Consider the following 22,581-nt stretch of genomic DNA (forward strand, 5'->3'; position numbering starts at 1 on the left):
AGGCGTGCACTTTTTCATTCTTTTTTTAACTTGTATATTGGTTTTTTTTCACTGTCTGCCAGTTCCCTGCCAACTTAGTTTATCATTTCTGTATTTCCTATGTTCTCTATGTTTCTAAGTACCTCCTATTTAAAAAGTTTGAGTTTGCCATGCCTCTTTATCATCCCAGGAGAGTAGGGAAGACCAGAAGACCCCCAAATCTCACATCCCTCTATTCACTGGCCTGTCAAATCATGCATTGTGTCTGGGAGCTTTACATATGCACATTATTCTGCATGTACAGATTAAATGCATTCAGGATATTTCAGCAGGAGTATGTCATCTTGTCAAATGTAAATTTGGCGAATGGAAAAATAGTGCATGTTGTTCGCTGAAATTCCTTTCACTGACAGTGGAATTTGCTTTTTACCTCCACTGTTATGCAACCTCGGAGTTGGTATCTCAAAGTCCAGGGTTTGTAGGGAGTGCTGAGGGGCTTACCCCCCCCCCAAAAAAAAACAAAATTCTTGAGTTTTGTCGAAGGTGGTTTCAGCAAATGGTTTTCATTATTTATTTTATTTTTTTTCCATTCAGTGAACTTACCTTCGATAACTCAACATGAATCCTTCAGCAGGAGCATGGAAAAACAGAGAGTACTATTTCCTACAGTGGAGTTTGCTTTTTTTCTCTCCACTGTCGTGCAACTTCTGAGTTGGTATATGTAAGTCTGGGGGTGTGGGGAAGGGTGATGGGGGCTTGCCTCCCTACATTAACAAAATTGTTGAGTTGTTCGCTGAAAGTGTATCGATTTTTTTTTTTTTTTTTTTCTGTGCGTCGAAATTACATTTGATGACTCCACGTGAATACATTTCAGCTGCTATTTGTGCTGCTCTGACTGATCTCATTAGGAGAGAATTCCCACTGTCCCCTTCCTTGGAAGTGAGAGGCCATCTGCTGCTTGATGCTACCTCCTGCCTTTCAATTCAGTTCCATTTATTTGTACCCGTAGGTAAAATCTTTTTGCAGTCACAAGATTAGCGTTAGTCCAGACATAACATTCATCATTCACATAAACACAATAATAAGAAAAAAAAACATAACAATAAACATTTAACGTTTACTACATACGTACAATAAACAAGAAAAAAGAAGAAAAAAATCAGTCTGCAATGTATATTGCACATTTTTCAACATTCTATAATTTTTCCTACTCAGGCAGTATTGCACTTGATTCAAACCAAAAAGTGCCAGTGCTGAAATTAAAGCTATATTAAGATTTTAAAACATCTCTTATGATGTAATACGCTTATTATTTATATATGTAATTGCTGCTGGAACAAAACTATTCTTATAACTTTTTGTTTTACATCTTGGAAACATCTACTGTTTCCCAATGAAAGTAGCTGAAATTCACAACATAATGGATGTGACACATCTTTTACAATTGAATTAGTTATTCTTTCTAACCATTTTGAATATAAAGATGTAAGACACATTTGTTTTTCGCCAATCAATTTACTGGACCACTTTATAATCTGATCCAATGAATTCCTATTTTTCCTTGCCCCTTATGTGTCTGGGATTGGTAGTGGAATTCAATTCTCGGGCACTGGTGACGGTACAAAATGTCTTTACTATTGAAGCCAGTCTGGTTTTGTTCTTCATTTTCATTATTTTTGGACAGTATTACTTGAAGCGTTTATTTTATTGTTTGCTATTTCCTGCTACAGGCTGCTTGTTTGGTTGTAAAACAAATATCCCCTGTTGGGTGATATGATTAGGTATTTATACAATTTTAAGGTTTGTAAAAATATATTAAGTTATGGATTTACAGTTTATTGAATGTATCTTGTATAGTGCACACTGTTTTATGTTAATGTACTTTTTTTCCAATAGGAGAGCCCGATTTCTTCATGGACCATGCCCAGCAATGCATTTTGGACCTAAAGCTTGCATTCTACCAAATACTTCTTCTGTCATGTATGTATCCACTTCTACAAATGAAAATATGTGTTTTACTTAGAAGATAACTTAACTTCAGTCTGTATTATTTGCTGAGAATTTACATCTTGGATCAGTTATTTATAGGTTCATAGGTATACATTAGGCTACCTACAACTAGAGCCTTTAAAAGCCTAGCTGTTCAACCCAAATGTGACCCACAAATTTGATTTATGTTTGATTTATAGGGGGATGATTTACTGACTGCCTCTGTCCAACAGAGACATAGGAACCAGACTGGGGTGAATTTCCAATTACCCATCCATTGGTCCAAGTTGAGCTTAAATAGGAATAGAGGAAAACTCTGTTTCTCATGAATGGGTAGCCTGTTCTAGAAAATGGGAATTATCCGAGAAACATGTCTGTCTGTCCAATATGTCCTGTTTATGTTGCAAGCAAAGTTTAGGTCTTTTAATCTAGTAGTTCTAATGTGGTTTGTTTTGTGGATGTGCAAAGGATTTATCAAAACAGTGTCCATGGATGCCTTGTATGCCAGGCAAGGATCACTTCTCAGAAGTCTGTATGATATCAAATAAAGAGACAGTGCTTTGAGGTGATTAGCATAGCACATTGTGTTTACTCCTTGTATTCTTTTTGTAAGGAACCTTTGTGGACGTTCTAGTTGCTGCATGTGTCTGGTCAGGTACATACCAAAAGGGCATTATACTCTGTGATGGGCCTGATGACGATGGCCGAATACAGTGGTATAATGACCTGAATGGACCTAGATACCATACCCCTGCCTATAAGCTGAGCAACATAGAAGGATTTTCTTACTACCTTGGACACATGTTCATTGAAGGCTAGGTTACTATCTACAAAAGTTCCGAGATCCCTGACTAGCGAATCAACTTTTAATGGTGTTTTATTGATGACGTAGTTACCTGGGGTGGCAGACTTCCCAAATTGTACTATAATTAATTTCTTGGTATTGAGTTTTAAGCCATGGCTTTGGCACAAACAGTTTGTCTGTATTAGACCTTCTTGAAGGGTGTTCTCATCTTTGGAGATTCAATGACTGCTCCCAGTTTGCTGTCATCTGCAAACTCTGTTAGCTAGAGGCCATTGACATTGGCTTTGACATCCGAGAAGTAGATGCCAAAGAAGAGGGGGCCTAGCACAGAGCCGTGAGGGACTCCACTGGAGGCTGGCCTCTTTGTGGAGGTGACCTCACCAATTCTAACCTCCTAGGTCCTATCAGTGAGCCAGCTAGCTATCCAGTGGTTGTAAAGGGGTTTATACCTAATTCAGTGAGTTTGTTGATGGTGCCTGAGTGGGGTATTGTATCAAATGCCGTAGCCAGATCTAGATAGGTGGGATGCACAGTTTTCCGCTCATCCATTGCCTTATTGATGTTTTCAAAGAAGTCCACCAGATTCAGTTAGCATGACCTTCCTTTTCCAGAAACAATGGGATGGATCCAGTATCTGAAGGTTTCCTATGTCCTTGTTGATAATTTTCATGATAATTCTTTCCATGACTTTTGCAAATAAGACTAGTCAGACTAATGAGTCTGTAGTTTCCAGGATCTGTTGAAGGTCCTCCCTTATGAAAGGGGTTGTCCTATTTGATGTTGTCTTTTCTGTCTATGTTCAGCTGTTGAATATATTGCGTTTGACCGGATCCGATGCTGTTAACTTTTAAACTCTTTGATACAAGGCTTAGGCTTCTCTGTACCCTCAGTTCCCCTCTGCCTTCACAATTTCACAGAACATGTTTGCTGGTTGAACTAGCCAGACATGGTCTCTAAGGCTCTTAGTAGTAGTGTTTTATTTGTATATTTTTCAGATAAGTGTAGTGTCATGGCATTATTTTTTTCCTTTTGAGAGTGGATTTGTCTGCTGTTAAGCCTTTAGCGGTATTTTAAATATGTTTTTGCTACTTAATTGCTATTCTCGCCTTTTCCTCTCTACCTATCTACTTAAAAACGTTATAGTAGATTTTATGTATCATATACAACTTCCAGTTGTTCTTGATGTTTATCTTCCCGTAGTACCTTTGAGAAGTTATTGCAGTTGTTGCCCCTTTTTCTCCACTTGTGGTTAGTGTTCTGCTCCTTTCTGAATGTAGCCCTTAATTTTTTCCTCCACAGCATGGAAGGCAAGACTCCTGGTTTTAAAAAAATGTTCCACTTATGGGCATAAGATTCCCCCTTAAGATCCAAACCCTAAGTGCATCTACTGTCTGTGAGCAGCCTATTTGCAAAACGAGTGAGATATTTGTGCTTCCTTTGGGCCACAATCCCTGTTGGACTGACTGTCAGAATTGATGCTGAAATACCTTCTCCCTGCCAATGCAGGATAATCTGCCTCCTCCCTTTAGGATTCTCCTTCTTCTAAGAGAACCACAGAAAAAGCCAAAAGGGAGAAACTGAAAAATATATATATAGAGAGAGAGAGAGAGAGAGAGAGAGAGAAGGAAAAAGATAAGGAGAGAAAGAAGTCAAAAGAAAAGGAGGTTGCAAAGGATTCTAGAAAAATGTCTCTGGATCCCAGAGGGGCTGTGGGTCCAGCTCCCAAGTTAATTAAACTGTTGGATCTGACACTTCTGTTCTCATAGGGGTCAGATCTCATTTGAATCCATTCACTGACTCCTCCCCTGTTTGTGGAACCAAGATTTTTGCTGGAGCAAGCTACTTTTCGGTTCCAATTACTGATCCTTCAGTCAAAGAGGTCCTTTCATAGGTCCTGCAGGCCACCCTTCACGGCCTCTTCCTTAAGATTACTATGGTCATAGATTAGCTTATTAGAAGAAGATGTGGACAGGATGATGCAGAATTCCCAAGAATCCAAGTATAGGATGGGAGTCCTTCCCACTCCCCTTGCACCTGAGTCACCAGGACCAGGCCCTTCCACACCTCACATGGTTGCTCCTTCCCTAATCCAGCGTTAGGATCCAGTGGTCTTGGACCCAAGCATTTCCCATGAGATCCCTTTATTAGAGCCAGTAGACTGGAAGTCTTTAACTCTTACAGTGTCCCTCACCCACTCGATTCCAACAACTTCAGACCTTGATGAGGTCAGCACCACCTCACACGGGTCAGGGTGAACTCTGAGACTGTTGGATTCATCCCTTACCCTTGGTACATCAGTGCTAGGCAGCTCATCCCTGGTGTCTGCTTCAGAGCCAAGCTGAGCCACATCTCAAGAAGGCTTCTTGTTTGGATCCACAGATCCCAAGAGGACTCCTTTAGGTTTGGCTTCGGTGTCAGCCTTTGAGGCATTTAAGAGGGCCCACTTGTTATCAAGAGAAGAAGTATCCTGCCCCCACTCAGTTCCGTTCCAGTTCTCTCTGGCATCTGCAGTACCTCCACTACATCATCTTGTCACTTCGGACCAGCCAGCTTTAATGGGTCTCAACAAGGCTCGTGAGACGAGTTCCCCTTCAGCTTTTGACTCTTCTCTGGATCTCCCCACTGTGGAAGAAAACAGGAAGCACTTATGGAAAATGAGGAATTTTGACTCTCCACAGGAGTCTGTACCAATTTTGATGAAGGAGAAGGGTCCCCAAGGTCCCCCTGGAAGACATCTCTTTTGATGACATCCTGGAATTGCTTCAAGGGGTGGGCTGATCCACTATTCCCCCTTTCCAAGAAGAATCAGTATTTCTCAAGGCCTTTGGAGTTGGCCCAGCTACTTACTGGGTGGTCCTGCCATTGGACAAGTTAATTTAGCTGGTGTCCCAGCAGGCATGGAAGGAACTAGGCATGGTACCCTGCAAGCTCAACAAGATTTTCGTTTCACCACAGGACAGTCCTTACTGCGGTTAGGGACCTGCAGTAGACAAAATCCACCAAAAAAGACAGAAGTAAAGAATTGTAAATCCAAAAGGGTTTATTGTAAGCACTTTCATTCACCTACAGTGGACGCCATAATGGCAGTGGCAGCCATGAAGGAATGTCTTTCAGAGAACACCTCCTCTATCCTTCCTTGAACAGTGAGTCTCAGGGACTGGACATATTAGGAAAGCAAACTTATGTGTCGCTGATGTTTGCCTTGTATGCTCTAAATTATATTACACGCCTGTTGAGATTTCATATGGACCTGACCAAAGTGCTGTCCAAATTCCCTCAAGAGTACTATGACAGCAGAGGCCTACAAAACAGTGGATTCGCAGTTGACACCCCTACAATCCATTTCGAATGAGTCTATATGGCTTTTGTCCAATAAGAGGGATGTCACATCTAGAGCAGCAGGCACTGTCATTGCCATATGCAGACATGCCTGGATGCATCTTTGCAGTTTTGTAGAGAACAGAAAAAACTGTACTTTTGGAATGTCCCCTTTGATAAGTCCACCCTTTTTGGGCCCAAGGTTAAAGACATTCTCGCAAGGAGTGAACAAGGCAGCAAATCTCTGTCTGCCTTTGCCATCTACTTTTCCACTCCTCCAAGGACCCTTTCACAGAACCAAAAGAACAGAAAGAGGCTATGGTTTCTTAAGCCTCGAGACTTTGTATAGGACACTCTTGGAGAGAGATTCCCCCAGAGGCAGAGGGGGAACAATGGTTGTCACCTTAGCACTAGAGATGGTATACAAAACCACAGGTTTCGAAGCCTGTTCACCAACAAACCCTTCCAGCACTCCTGAAAGGTTGCCCGACTGCTGCACTCTGGAGACATTTGGGGGGGGGGTCAGTCTGTGCACTCCTATGCCTAGCAGGCCACCACTCATGATTCTTGGTGGAGTGAATATTCACCGTAGGCTATGTCATTCTTTTTAATTGCTCATCAAAGATATCACAAAGCGAGCTTCCTGATGCCCCCCCCCCTCCCAGAGGAAAGCAGTAGTTCTAGAAATCACAGAGCTGATAGAAAAGTGAGTCATCCAGGAGGTCCCACCAGACCAGTGAGTATTAGGAGTGTACTTTTGATTATCTTTGGTTCCAAAGAAAAATGGGGACCTGAGGCTGAACTTGGGACTTGAGCCACCTAAACCATTTTGTGAAACAGATAACATTCTGGATGGTCATGGTTCAGTCTACTTTACCTCTTCTGAGGAAGGATGACTGGATGTGCTTGGTGGACCTGCAGGACGTCTACTATCACATAAAATAGGCAGCTCAATTGGTTCCTCCACTTTCCACTGAGAGACAATCACTTCCAGTTTAGAGCATTGCCCTTTGGTCTTTTGCAGCATTTCTCAGACTACATGGGATCCAGGTTTTCCCATACCTAGATGACTGGCTCATTACTGCCACCATAAGGGATTTGCTAATTCAGGCCAGAGACTCCATTCTTCATTTATGTTTGCATCTGGGAATCACAATCAGCCTGGAGAAATCCATATTGCCACCAATCCAGACCATAGAATTCCTAGGATGCTACCTAGACACCACCTTGCAGATAGGCAAACATCCATAATCAATATTAGTCACTTTACCTCAACAAGCATCCTTCATTCAGTCCCACCAAAATCCCAGAGCATGATCTGTGTTACGTATTTTGAGCTCTATGGCAGCATCCATCACCCTTGTACCTCACCCCAGATTCCACATAAGGGTATTACAGTGGACTCTTTCAGTACAGTGGTGTATTCTTCACCATGCTATACACTTTCCAGTCAGACTCAATGAGATCTTTAAACAACAAATTCAGCTAAATTCTCCTCTAGTCTCTCTCTCTCTCTCTCTCTCTCTCTCTGTGTGTCTCTCTAGGTCATCTGTTTATTCTTCTCCCAGCAGCCACTGTAACCACAGACACCTTCCTTCTGGGTTGGGGGAATTTCATGGGAAAGACTGTCAAAGGAACATGGTTAGTGACAGAGGCCAGTCTGCACATCAGTGTTCTCGAGATGAGAGTAGTTCTGCTAGAATTGCAAGCTTTCCAGGACTCCCTCCCCATGGCTGTGAGCACTGTGCAGACAGAAAATGTGCCAGTTTGGTAGATTAACAAACAAAGAGGAACCCACTTATAGCCTCTGTTGAGAAGCCATAAGAATTTAGCAATAGGCAATGTCTTTCCAGTGCTTTCTGATTGCATTGTGTATCATGGGGAAGACCAGTGTGTTAGTGGACAAGTCGAGGAGGTCCATTCTTTTGACGCATAAGTGGTCTCTCAACTAAACAGTGGATTCCAAGATTTTCAGCCTCTGGGGCCAACCCTACTACTATCTGTTTGCCACCTCATCCAACACCAAATGTAGCAGCTTCTTTGCCCTGATACTGCAGGAGTGACAGACCCCCAGGGACACTCTAGTTCACACTTGGGCCCCCAGGGCTCATTTATACTTACACCCAAACTTCTCTTTTAATCAAGTTTCTGCAGAAAGTAGCCTGGTGCAAGATGAATGTGAACCTCACCACCCCCTTTTGCCTTAAACAGATATGGTTCCCCTTCTTGTGGCCTCATCTGATGTACCCTCACTGGGTACTGGATCCTCTTCCAGACTTGATCTCTCACCTGTCCAGCAAGCCTCACTTGGACATCAAGTCCCTGAAGATGACCACTTGGTTTCTCCTCTTCCAGTGATGGTCACAAATTCCATGCTTTCAATCACTGTAATTCACATTTTTTCATCATCTCAAAAACCTTCCACAAGGAAAGTTTATAAAAGCAGGTGGAAGAGAGTTTCCATCTGGGCAACTGCCACAGATCTAGACTTTTTCTCATTTCTTCTGCCATGGAGCTTTAGATTTTCTAGCAGATCTTTCTCATGTAGGTGCTTGCTACTCCACTATCAAAGTTCAGCTGGCAGCTATCTTGAATTTTCATGTTGGTGAAGACCATACTCTTATTGCCTCATTAAAACTGTCTAAGGTCTTCTTATGGGGTACTTTCCTTCTGTGGCCTCCTCTGAGGGACACTGTTCCACCTTGTGATATTATGGTCTTCTACAGGCATTAACAAAATCCCTTTTTTGAACATGCAGAATTGAAGTTCCTTTCTTGGAAAACTCTTTTCCTGGTGGTGGTTACCTCAGCTAGGAGGATCTCTGAACTTGAGTCTTTGTCTTGTAAACCACCATACTTGGTCTTTAACAAAGATAGAGTTTCTCTCCAAATGAACTTTAACTTCCTTTCCAATGTTGCCTCTGACTCTTCCTTGAGTCAAGCTATTAAGCTTCTGATTTTTGTTTCCCAGTTCCTCAAACAGTATTGAATATCTCCTGCATTTGTTGGATGTTTAGTCACATTCATGCTTCTGTTTACATCATACCAAGGACTTCAGAAAATCAGACCAACTTTCTTTCCTCTTTGAAAACTAAATTAGGAACTAGTGTCACCAAGGTCGCCCTGTCCAGGTGGCTGTCCGAATATATTATGTTTTGTTTATAGAGCCCTGAGACTGTGACTGCCTCACAACCTAAAAGTTCATTCAACTAGAGTGGTGGCAATCTCTACAGCTTTCTTCTCTAGATTCCTTATTGATGAAATTTGTGCTGTAGCTACTTGGTCAACAATGCGCACATTTATCTCTCATTACAAGCTAGACCTGAAATCCAGGTCTAGGGTTTCATTTAACTCCACCATCCTTTGGAATATCCTTCCATGAGTCCTCCAAGGGTCCATGAGTCCTCCAAGGGTTTGTGATAGCTGGGACCTCCAATTCTGGATATGAAGGTTATTTATTTATCAAAATGCCAGAGTCATGTTGTCTTTTTCTGTCCATCTCAACTTTCAAACGTTGACTGTAGTGGACCTGTCTGAAGCCTTGTCTTAAAGACTGAGATTGTTTTATTGTCATTTAAGGGATTTTTTTCTGTCTGTATAACATAGGAGAAGCCTTTGGTGTAGGCAGGCAAACTCAATCTGAGGAATTGTGAAGACAGAGGAGAATTATGGCTAGGGGAAGACCCTGAACCTTGGATCTAAGTTTCTGAAAGTTGCCAGCGCTGGATCGGGTCAGATCCAATATACCCAATAGCTAAGACAGACAGAAGAGGACGTGGATGGTATTATGACTTTTGATTTGGTTCATGACTTTTGTTTTTTAACCAAAACTTGAGAATGCTTGTCCTTCAGCTGTATGCCTCCTAGTGGATTGTACTTAAAAATGCATCTGAAAGTGCTATATTTTTTTGAAATGGTAGACAGTGTATGACCATAAACTGCCTGTTTCAGGACATGAAATGCACTTTGAGAGTAGATGTGTAGCAGTTAATTTGGAAATAGTTATGATTCTTCCAATGACTTATTTAATATTTACCCTATATATTTTCAGGCACATTAATTCTTTAACATGGTTAGTTATCCAGACTTTGGAATTTTACTGGTTCAGACATCAGATTTTTTTTTCTGAAAAAGGTAAATAAATATAAAAGACAGGTTAGCCACTGACAATTTTTGAATACTATTGATAGGATTAGATGGTGTAGATGACAGGTGTACATTGTAAGCAGATGATTTGTTACTCAGAGCTGTGCCAAGGGTCTGACTTGACTGTGCAAGCCAAATTTATACCCAGGTCACTGCATATTCTTTTATTATAGGTTCTTAGGTAAGTAATAGGGTAGCTGACCTTGTGGGCCATTTTAAACTAAGCCAGTTTCCCTTTCAAAGGTGAGAATAAAACCTTGTACCTTACGATTGTGAAGTAAACACCTTAACCAGTATACCACCCCCACCCAAAAATTGGTGTAATGGTGATATTGTCATAACATTTCCTGGAAAACAGCAACAAGTTCATAGTTACTATGCATGCAGTCCCTGTGACCAGTAAGGAGCTGAGCCCATATTCTCAATTGCATCTAGGCGCTGTCAGGTTAACTGACTTGCTCAGAGTCACACAGTAAGTAAATGAAGGTAGAAAGATTCAAAACCTTCACCTTGCCACAGGAAGCAGCTTAAAGCAGCTTATTAACATGTTGAACCTTTAGCCCTCTGCACTAACAGCCCGAGTAATTATATGGAGACTACATTTTTTTCTGGCATTGCACTGACTGCTTTTGCTGATCAAATTCTTACTTTAATCACATTTTGCTTAACTTGACCTTTGATCTCAGTTGCATATGAGACAGGCCTAATTTTCAGTGTGATTCTGACTTTTCCCATCTCTGATATTAGGATTGCAAAATTATATTTATAATCTTTTTATTAGAGGTGATGAAGAGACTGCCAGCTTGAGATTTAGTCCTGCTTCATATGCAACTGAGAGAAAACTGAGCATGATGCCACACGTTAGCAATGCTGCCTTGAAGTGCTTTGTTTTCCTGTTCCATTCTCCACTGGCGTGCTGTCTGTACAAAGGGAAAGCATACACTCTATGTCCACATGGGTTTTTGCATGGTTCTTCAATTTTCTAACATGTAATATGTGGAGTGGCAATCTTTTAAATTGTCTATAGCCTTACATGCAGTATGACAGATACTGTGTGTGTGTGTGTGTGTGTGTGTGTGTGTGTGTGTGTGTGTGTGTGTGTGTGTGTGTGTGTGTAAATATCCTAGAATGGTTGACATCCTTTTTTGGATGAGCTCCATGTGTTGCATCTGTTGAATGCCATAACAGAATCCTTCTCCCTGTGACTGCACTGGAGTAAGTGGATAATCAAAGAATGAATAACTAAACGAAGTGTCATTTGTCTAAAATAGTGTCCCCCAAGTTAAATTACTCTCACCAAGCAGCTTGTATGCATTTTTGAATCCTGAGTCTTTTCTGAGAAATCATGTTAAAAAGCGTAAGCAAAACAAATTAAAATATCTTTTGGACAATAAATGTAGATAAACAAGGTAAAAGAGCAACACTGTACAGAAAATAAGTCTTCTTCATAAACTGTTCACATCACTACTGTAAGATATTACGCTGCAAAAATATCAGAACTGATCATTTTCTATAAATTTTCACAATATTTCCATATTTTGAAAACATGCAAACTAGACACATAGTATAAGCAGAACTTTTTTTCAGACAGATCTTTGATTTTCTAGGACAACCAGTTCCTTTTTGCTTGCTTTTAATTAATTAATTAATCAATTAAATAAATAAATAAATTAATTAATTAATTAATTAATTAATTTTGAGATGTAGTTGCAAAGTGTGGCACAGTGTTTGTCATTCTTGCCTCAGAGTGCTTATTCCACCAGTTTGTTTCTTTGCTGAGGAGCCTTCAATGCAGCATCTGTATTATGTCCTTCCATTTCATTGTTGCAATATTCTTCACAATAGGGATCCCCTGCCAAGGGTGGCCTGACATCTGATCAATATACCAAAGCCTTTAGGTTGCTTTAAGATATGCCATATGTCACAGGTATACTCCCCAAGTATAGCATAGGGCATAAAGGTGATGTCCGGATGTACCATCTTCAAAACTTCTTTGCCACCAGTCTGAACTCCATTGTTTATCAGTCTGAACGTCTGCCTCGTTTCTAGTTCACCAAGCCATTTCAGATAAGTGCCTTGTTGGGGTTTCTGCTCTTTTTGTTTTTCTTGTTGTTGCTTGTGGGGTTTCATGTCATCCAGAAAAGGTAAATGCCAGTGCGGGAGACAGATTCCCCATAAAGACCTTCACTAACTGTACTTATTTTGTCTCGGTGTTTCCCACAACCATACGTCCTGTTCCATTTGTCGGTCTTTCATTCGAAAGACTCTCCATAGTAGGTTTTCCTCTTTGTGCTTGTATTTAGAGAACTAGCATCTTAAGCTTATAGCTAGGGTCAGCATGAAGAAGAAGGCCAAGAAGTCTCAGTCAGATTCTTCAGCTGCACTGCCTCTGCCGGACATCTCTCCCAAGGTTAGTGCAATCCTGAAAGATCACCCAGCTCCTCTCTTGGATTCCGCTGCCATGACCGCTTTGGAGGCTGACATGGATCCAACCTCACGCACGTCCCTGGAGGCTTCGTGGACATCTGCTTCAGACACTGAGGGAGAACCAAGGCAGATTATTTCTGAAGGGCCTAGGGGTATTTCTCAGATTCCAGTTATTGAGGAAAGTCTGGCTATGATTGTGGAATGCCATCTGGCATCTGAACCTTCTAAGTTTTTAGGGCAGATGTCCCTCCACCAAAGGACCCTCAGACTGAATGGCAGAATTTCACTCTGGGTTTCTTTAATGCCCTTTTGCCTCTGAAACCTCCTCAAGGAGTTCCTGTTCCTAATCCACTTTGGTCCTCAACTCCTTTGAAAAATAGTGAACATGATTCCTCTGGGGAAGAGGTGGATTTAGATGAGGAATCCCTTGCTTATTTATCCCAGATTCTTTTCCATTTAAACTATGGTTCTGAGGAAGAGGAGTCTGCTAGTTCTGACACTCCTTTTGAGGAGATTTCCTTCAGGGACACAATTTCCAGGATGATGGAACTTTTTAAATGGGATTGTGCTCAGGTTTCTGAGATACAGAAAAGGTATTACAAGCTTCTGCAAATGGACTCTCCCAGACCTTCTGCTATCCCTCCTGTTTTGGCTGCCTTGTTGGATTCCTTTTCTACTGCGTCTCAGGCTCCAGACTCCCTGCCCCCCAAAAACCGCATAGGTTTTACAGGGTGCCTGAGGATTGCAAATTCCTTTATAGATGTTTTTCAGCTGATCCCTCTCTGGTGTCTATAGTATTTGACAAGCCATCTCAGTTACTGCTTTCTACAAAGCTTCTTCCATCTGATAAAGACAGTAGGTCTATTGGAAAGGCTAGGTAAGAAGGTTTATACCTCTGCTACCTTGGCTTTCAGGACTGTGAATTACCAGACCCATATGTCCAGATATATTTTGACTGTTCTTTCTTGGGACTGTCAGGTTATTTCTAACCTTCCTGGATGTTCTTCATGTTTCACTGTTGCAATCATTACATTTGGGTTATCTGCCTGCAGGTAGCCCTCAGCCGGCCTGAATACCAGAGTCTTGGATTCATGCGTCGGATGCTGTCTCTTCTTCCATGACATCAGGTCGTCAGGGGTATAATACATGCAGCCGACGCCATTACATCAGTCTTTCTTGCCGCGCTGTGCCCGAAGCAGAAGCAGTTCGCAAGTGCCTGTCGGCCGACTCCTGAAATTTCATTTTCGAGTTTCAGAACCGAAGTCTTCAAAAGCTAATTACCCCACTGGGGAACCTTTTTCTTGCTCTTTAACCAGTGTCAGTAAAAGTTAACAATTGTCTTACTGTGGAAAGCAAATACCTCATAAAGATTTTCATTCATACTGCATTTGTTGCTTAGGCCCAGACCATGACGTTCCTCACTGTCAGTTTTATGCCTTATTCAGCCCCCAAACTATTCGTCGTCGGTCTAGTTTTGCAGCAAATTATTTTGGCACTTGGTTTAACTATCCAGAAATGGCTTCCGTAAGTCATCCGACTACCGATATTCTGAAAAAATGTAACCAATGCTGTCTTCTTCTTCTTCAAGGCATAAAACTTGACCCACGCCTAGAAAACCGACATCCAAACTGCATGGTCAGGCCCATATGCCTATAAAACAAATGATTAGAGTGGCTGAAGACTTTATTACTTTAATTAGTGGAAGTGAGCCTTCCCCCTCTAAGAGACCTAGAACTGATTTTACTTCTGATTCTTCTGATCAGGATTCTGAAATTTCTGTTTCTTCTGATGACCAGGATTTGCCCTTATCTATCTATGAGGATTCTGATGCAGAGGATTCCATTCCCTCTGCTTCCCCTCCAGAAGATTTTTTCTTTTGGTGAAACCCTGCACACTCTTAGGGAGCATTTCTGCTGGGAAAGCCAGGACTATTCTGACTCCAAAAAGAGACTTAGGGAATTCTTACTCCTCCCTCAACACAGACCTTTAGCTATCCCTCCTGTTCTGGACATTGTAGATGATGCCTTCTTGGAATCTAGCCTGGCCCCAGACACTTTACCTCCAGCTCCCAGAAAACCTGACAGGTATTACAGAGTACCTGACTCTCACAAGTTCCTCTTCAAGAATCCTACTGCGGTTCCAGAGACCATTTCCCAAGGACATAAAGGCATTATGGCTACTACTTCCAAAAACCCTACCCCCTCTGATAGAGATTCCAGGGCCTTGGACAGATGGGGTAAGAAGGTATACACTTCCGCTACTTTGACCATTAGGGCCTTAAACTGCCAGTTTCATATGTTAAAGTATCAGCAGCATATTATGGGACTGCTTAAACAGAAAATGATGTTGATTCCTGACTGTGCTGAACATAAAGAATTACAGGATTTAATGCATTTTGCTAACAAGTTGGTAAACATACTTTGCAATGTGGTTTTGACTCTCTAGAAGCATCTTGCAGGGCTGCTGTCACTGGGTCTGTTCTTAGAAGACATGCTTGGCTTAAGGAGCAAAACTTGCCAGATCATGTTAAAGCTAAATTACTGGATGCTCCCTTAAACCAAGACCGCCTGTTTGGCAACAAAGCAGACAAAGTTCTTAAAAAGATAGAGGAAAAAGCTAAATCCGTGCAAACTGTTAAAGATTTCCTGCAAGTACAGCCTCCCAGATTTAGTGTGCATTGGCCTCCTAAGAACTGGTCTTTTCTAGCCTCTTCCAGGTCTTCTCGGTCCAAACCCAGGAACAGCAGACCACCTAGGCTACAGTCTCAAGATACACACAGGCCTAAGCAGTGGGGGGCTACCACTTCCAAAGCTAGAAGTAGTAAGACACCCCCTATGGAAAAAGTCACAATGACTTAAACTTAACCCTGCCAAGCCCTGCTCAACTGCCTGCTTCCTTAGGGGGAAAGGTCGCCCTGCATGCAAAAAACTGGGAACTCATTACCCAGGACAAATGGGTTTTAAATATAGTTTTCCAAGGATACAGATTCCACTTTCACACCTTACCAACCCCAAACAGTTGGCCAGACCTACCCCCAAATCAGTGGGCAGAGGCTCAACAGCAGGTTCTCTCTCTTCTAAGTATCAGGGCTATTCAACCTGTCCCAGCAAAAGAAAGGGGACAAGGTTTTTACTCAAGACTTTTTCTGGTACCCAGAAAAGACAGCTCCTGTCATGCTATCCTGGACCTCTCTATTCTAAACACCTTTTTGGTAATCCCAAAATTCAAAATGCTAACACTTCAACAACTGCTTCCTATGCTAGCCAAAGATGCCTGGTTGGCAACCTTAGACTTGAAGGAAGCTTACCTGCACATTCCAATAAAGGAATCTTGCAGGAAATACCTACGCTTCAGAGGAGGCTCCATGCACTGTCAGTTCTCTGCCCTTCCCTTTGGCTTATCTACTGTGCCCTGGGTATTCACAAAGTATCTAGCTCCAGCCATTGCATTTTGCAGGCAGAGAAATATTCAGATATACCCATACCTGGATGATTGTCTGATTCAGGCAGAAAGCCAGGACATGCTATTAAAACATCTGGCATTTGTAAAGAAACTTCTAACCTCACTGGGGTACACCATAAATGAAAATAAATCTCATCTAGTACCTTGCCAACAAATTGTATTCCTGGGAGCAAGCTTGAACACAACTTCCCAGATGGGTTACCTCATGCCAGAGAAACAAGTTTGTTTGACAGCCTACTTCAAACTACTGGCCACAAAGCCCCAGTTATCTGCAAGGAAAATCCTGCAAGCCCTGGGGTTCATGGCCCCTTGCATTCTACTAATTCCATATGCAAGACTGCATATGAGGAAACTACAATGGTATCTAAAAAGCCTATGGTGTCAACATTCTCAGGACCTGGAATCAATAATTCCTATCATTCCTTGTATAAAGATAGAGTTCCTTTGGTGGGCAGAGGCCTGCCACCTCAACAAGGGGCTCCCTTTCAGTCTACCCCCTACCGCCCAAACCCTGACTAGAGATGCATCAGACTATGCATGGGGGGACTCACTTGGCAGGGTTGTGCATTCAGGGCAAATGGAACCCGAGTCAGATGCATCTGCATATCAACCAAAAAGAAATGTTAGCTGTACAGAATTCCCTGATAGCCTTCAAAGACCACATCCTTCCAGGACAATTATTGGTAAAGACAGAACACCACAGTTATGTGTACATAAACAAGCAGGGGGAACCCACTCGTACCCTCTCTGCAGACTAGACATGGCTCTGTGGAACACAGCCTTAAGCTACCAAGTGCATCTACAAACTCAATTCCTGCCAGGCAAGCTAAATTCACTGGCAGATGACCTAAGCAGAAATCTCATGGACCCACACGAATGGAAACTGGAACCAAAAATATTCAACCTCTTGTGGAACAAATGGGGGACTCCAGAGATAGACCTGTTTGCCTCCCCTGAGAACTACCAATTGGACAAATTCTGCACAAGGACTCCCCACAGTCAAGCTTGGAAAGTGGATGCCCTGTCATTTACCTGGGAAAGCCTCTCAGTTTATGCCTTTCCCCCTCTGCCTCTCCTCTCGAAGGTTCTGCTAATGATCAAACAGGGCAAACCAAGGACAATACTGATTGCACCAGACTGGCCACACCAGCACTGGTACCACCTCTTGTACAGTATGATACTGCTGGATCCATGGCACCTACCTCAGACACCTTCCCTGCTGTCCCAGCAGGTGGGCCAGATTCTGCACCCCCAGCTTCAAACCCTGAACCTTACAGCCTGGCTAATTCCTTGAGCTCTCCAATAGCAACCCTCAGTAAGCAGGTGCTAGATGTCATTCTGGAAGCAAGGAGACCTAGTACTAGAAAATCCTATGCTGAAAAGTGGAAAAGATACTGTTCCTGGAGCCAGACTCAGGGGATGGGCACTTTGGTGCCCAGCTTACCTCATATTCTTCAGTACTTAACAGAAATGCTCCACAAGGGCCTATCCTTCTCGTCAATTAAAATTCATGCCTCTGCCATTTCAGCACATTATAACACTGAACCACCTCTCTTCTCTCACCTCCTGTTAAAGCAATTCCTCAGAGGGGCTAAAAACTTAAGACCCCCCAAGCGAGCCCCTACTCCAGCCTGGGACCTTAACTTTGTATTGGAGAAGCTCACTCTCCCTCCATTTGAACCGGCTGCAACTGCAGAGTTGAAATTCCTTTCTTGGAAAACAGCCTTCCTTCTAGCCATCACTTCAGCAAGAAGAGTGTCTGAATTACAGGCCCTCATGGCAGTGGAGCCCTTCATTATCTTCCATGCAGACAGGGTTTCCCTCAGGACCAATCCTACCTTTATGCCCAAGGTGGTGTCTAGTGTGGCCTTAAATCAATCCATTCATTTGCCTAACTTTTTCCCAAATCCACAAAACAAAGGAGAAAGAATACTGCATTCTTTGGATGTGCACAGACAACTTAGATTTTATTTGGACAGGACTAAGCCTCTTAGAAAATCTGAACAGCTGCTAGTTGGCTTTGCTGCAGGGGCAGAGGAGAAGGCCATTTCAAAGCAAACCATTTCTAAATGGATAGCCCAGTGCATTAATTTCTGCTATAAGCACCATGGAAAACCTACCCCATAAAGGATTAGACCATATTCCACCAGGGCTGCATCTAGCTCTACAGCCTTTCTCAGTGGAGTCCCTACCAGGGACATACTAGAAGCTGCTACCTGGAGCTCTGTACATACCTTCACCAAGCATTACCACATGCCTATTTTTTCTAAATCCAGAGCTGGTTTTGCCACTGCGGTTTTGCAGGGCTTAATAGCTGGCCCTAATGCTCTCTAACTTCCTCCTCCCTTCCTTAGCTTTGGGAATCAACTCAAATGTAATGACTGCAACAGTGAAACACGAAGAACATAGTACAGTTGTGTACGCTTAACATAAATGTAGATGTTCGAGTGTATTCTCTGTTGCAGTCCTGGTTACCTTCCCTCCAGCACCCTGACTTCTCTTGGCCCTACTTTTCCTTATTGTTTGGTGTATTTGAGCTTTCTGGTGTATTTGCTTTTTGTTGGAAATGTAACATTACACTTAATTGCTTTCCGTTATGGGGGCACCTGACATCTGGGGCAAGAAAAACTAATGTAAAGGCGTCGCCTACATGTTTATACCCCTGACGTCATGGAAGAAGAGACAACATCCGATGCAGAAATCCAAGACTCTGGTATTCAGGCCGGCTGAGGGATACCTGCAGGCAGATAGCCCAAATGTAATGACTGCAACAGTGAATATACTCAAACATCTACATTTATGGTAAGTGTACACAGCTGTACTTTCTGAAGGGAAGACTTCTGCTCTCTCTTTGTTGGGGACTTCTTCTCAGGTGGCTCACCGTTCTATTAAGTGCAGTTATGATGCAGCAGATGCTTCTTTCAGAGCTGCTACATTTGATTCTGTTATGAGGAATTATTCCTGGCTTCAGTTTCAGTCTTTGCTTAATGATATTAAGTCTAAGTTGATGGATGCTCTTCTGGATAATAAACATTTTTTGGTGCAGCTGCTGCTAATTTGTTTAAGCCTCTCCAGAAAAAGGGCAAGGTTTTGCAGGAACTTAAAATGTGTTTGTTTCTCCTGTGCCTAAGGTTCAAAGAAATTACCCTAATAAGCCAGCTTTTGTTTGTAAGTAGTATTGTCCTCCTCCCAGGGGTAAGAAGGAGGTAAAAGGGCTCCTCCTGATAAAGCTACCCAGACTTCTATAACCCCGAAATTTCCTTTCCCTGTCAAACCAGGTGCTATCTGACTGTCCTGCTCTTCTCAGCCACATTCCCCTTTCCGTTCATCTTTCTATGTCTCTTCCAGCTTGGTTAAAGAATAGGCAGGATTCCCAGGTTCTTTCCATTATCTGCCTATGGTATTACATGGTCTGGAAATCTTTTCCCCCTTTCAGGGGCATTCCTCATCCCCCTCAGGAACAGTTTGCTTTCTTTTCAGGGGTGCTTTAGGATCTTTTGACTCATGGAACTATTCAGGGAGTTCCAGCTTCTCAAAGGGGTTTTACTCCAGAATGTTTTTAGTTCCCAGGAAAGAGGGCACTTGAAGACCCATACTAGACCTCTCTCATTTGAACACCTTTAACACCTTTCTGAAGGTCCCTTCCTTTCGGATGATGTCCCTTCAGATTTTGTTCCCTTTGCTGCTTTCTCAGGCTTTTCTAGTGTCTTGGGACCTAAAGGATGCTTATTTTCAAATCCCTATTCCTCTTTATCCCCTTTTTGGGAATTGTTTACGTTTCTCTGTTGCTTCCCAGCATTTTCAGTTCTCTGCTATGCCCTTTGGCCTTTCTATTGTCCCAGGGGTATTCACCAAATGCCTCATTCCTGTGATTACTTTGTGCAGGCTAAGGGGGATACAAGTCTTTCACTACTTATTTGATGATCTATTTCAGGCATCCTCTCCAGAGATTCTACTGCAGCATCCTCACTTTGCCATTTCCCTTCTGCACCGTAAATTCCCAAAAGTCCTTTCTGACTCCTTCACAGAATGATGTCTTTCTGGGATGCAGGATCCAGACTATAGTAATGTTGGCATTCCTGCCTCCTCCCAAGGCCTTGATTTTCCTTTATTTCTTTCTGTCCGTTGTTCCTCTGGCCTTAATCACAGCAAGGAGGTTTCTTGAGAGCTCTACATTTTATGGGCTCCACCATTCCTGTGACCACTTTTGCCAAACTCCACATGAGAAAACTTGAGTGGTTTCTAAAGTCAGTTTGGCTTCAGCGATGTTCTTTGTGTTTCACTGTTGCAGTCATTACATTTGGGTTATCTGCTGCAGTAGCCCTCAGTCGGCCTAATTAACAAAGTCTTGGGTCATGTGTCAGATGCTGTCCCTTCTTCCATGATGTCAGGTCATCAGGGGTATAAAACATGCAGCCGACGCCAATACATCAGTCTTTTTTGCTGTGCGGTGTCTGAAGCAGAAGCAGTTCGGAAGTGCCAGTCGGCCGACTCCTGAAATTTTCATTTTCGAGTTTCAGAACCTAAGTCTTCAACTAAAGCTAACTACCCCATTGAGGAAACTTTTTCTTGCTCCTTACCGATATCACTAAAAGTTAATAATTGCATTACTTGTGGAAAGCAAATACCTCACAAATATTTTCATTCGTACTCTATTTCTTGCCTGGGCCCTGACCACGACGTACCTTGCTGTCGATTTTGTGCTTTATTTAATCAGTGCACTGTCCATCGTCTGTATATTTTTGCCTCTAAATATTTCAGTTCTCAGTTTAATTATCCAGAAATGTCATCGGTTAGCCATCCGACTACCGGGATTCTGAAAAAATGCAAAGATAAAGACCAAGACAGGCAACCTAGGTCCAAAGCTGCCGACAGCGCTTCTCCTAAGCCAGTCGCCAGTTCGTCGGTACTCAGTAAGGCACTTTCACAGCCCCTGATACCCGCTACTTCTGATTCGCAGGCCTCTGCTGACACTCATTCGGAGTCAGGTATACCGCGAGATGCTTCAACTGTGGAACCTGCGGATGTCTCTACCTTGGATGGGTCCAGAGCCACTGTGCAGGCACTGGCTTCTGAGGGTGTATTCAGGCCTACGGACTTGCATATTAAACTGACACCTCCTTCTTTATTTAGGCCTAAATCTCGAACCATGCCTAAGAAACTGACACCCAGGCCGCATGCTCAGGCCTCTATGCCTAAAAAACAAATGATAAGAATGGCTGAAGATCTTATAACTTTAATGAAGGGAAGCCAACCCCCCCCCCCCTTCTAAAAGACGTAGGACTGAAGTTGTTTATGAATCTTTTGACCAGGATTCTAATTTTTCTTATTCTTCTGATGATCTTGATTTGCCCTTATCTACTTATGAGGATTCTGATGCAGAAGACTCTATTCCCTCTGCTTCCCTTCCAGAGGATTTTTCTTTCGGTGGAACCTTACATACTCGGAGCATTTCCACTGGGAAAGCCAGGATTTTTCTGATTCAAAAAAGAGGCTTAGGGATTTTTTACTCCTGCCTCAGCATAGGCCTTTAGCTATACCTCCTGTACTAGACATTGTTGATGATGCCGTTTTTCGGAATCTAGTTTGGCCCCTGATTCTTTGCCTCCTGCTCCCAGAAAACCTGACAGATATTACAGGGTTCCTGATTTACACAAGTTTCTTTTTAAAAATCCTATTGCGGATCTAGAGACTATTTCACAGGGCCCCAAGGGCATTAAGGCTTCTACTGCTAAAAATCCTACCCCTTCTGATAGAGACTATAGGTGCTAGATAGATGGGGTAAGAAGGTTTACACTTCTGCAACCTTGGCCATTAGGGCTTTAAACTGCCAGTTTCATATGTTAAAGTTTCAACATGTTATTGGGTTGCTTAAAAACAAAATGATGTTGATCCCTGACTGTGCTGAAAATAAAGAATTACAGGATTTAATTCATTCTGCTGAACAGGTTGGTAAACATACTTTGCAATGTGGATTTGATTCATTAGAGGCCTCTTGCAGGGCTGCTCTTACTGGGTCTGTGCTCAGAAGGCATGCTTGGCTTAAGGAGCAATCATTGCCTGATCATGTTAAAGCTAAACTGTTGGATGCTCCCTTAAATCAGGACTGCCTGTTTGGCAACAAAGCTGAGGAAGTTCATAAAAACATGGAAGATAAAGCTAAATCTATGCAAACTGTTAAAGATTTCTTGCAAGTTCAGCCTCCTAGATTTAGTAGGCATTAGCCCTCTAAGAATTGGTCCTTTCCAGCCCCTTCCAGGTCTTCTCAAACCAAACCCAGACACAGCAGAAACCCCAGATTTCAGTCCCAGGGGACACACAAGACTAAGCAGTGGGGGATTTCCACGCCCTAATCTGGGAGTAGTAAGACTCCCCCCTATGGAAAACTGTTTCAGCGACTTGCTTTTAAAACTTCCAAGCACGTCCCAATTGAATGCTCCTTTAGGCGGAAAGATT

General features: G+C 42.6%; 1 protein-coding gene across 3 annotated transcripts in view; it reads left to right on the forward strand.

Annotated features, from left to right (window-relative positions):
* Window positions 1–22,581, forward strand: part of LOC122800798 (NAD kinase-like) — a 673,639-nt gene that overhangs the window by 142,314 nt on the left and 508,744 nt on the right. For all 3 annotated transcript variants that reach the window (XM_044070075.1, XM_044070074.1, XM_044070076.1), the window contains exon 3: window positions 1,876–1,959. In XM_044070075.1, the coding sequence (XP_043926010.1) occupies window positions 1,876–1,959 (84 nt within the window). The remainder of the gene's footprint in view (window positions 1–1,875; window positions 1,960–22,581) is intronic.

The sequence above is a fragment of the Protopterus annectens genome, chromosome 4.part1 (genome assembly GCF_019279795.1).
Source record: "Protopterus annectens isolate FY-2018-M chromosome 4.part1, PAN1.0, whole genome shotgun sequence".
Lineage (NCBI taxonomy): Eukaryota > Metazoa > Chordata > Ceratodontiformes > Protopteridae > Protopterus > Protopterus annectens.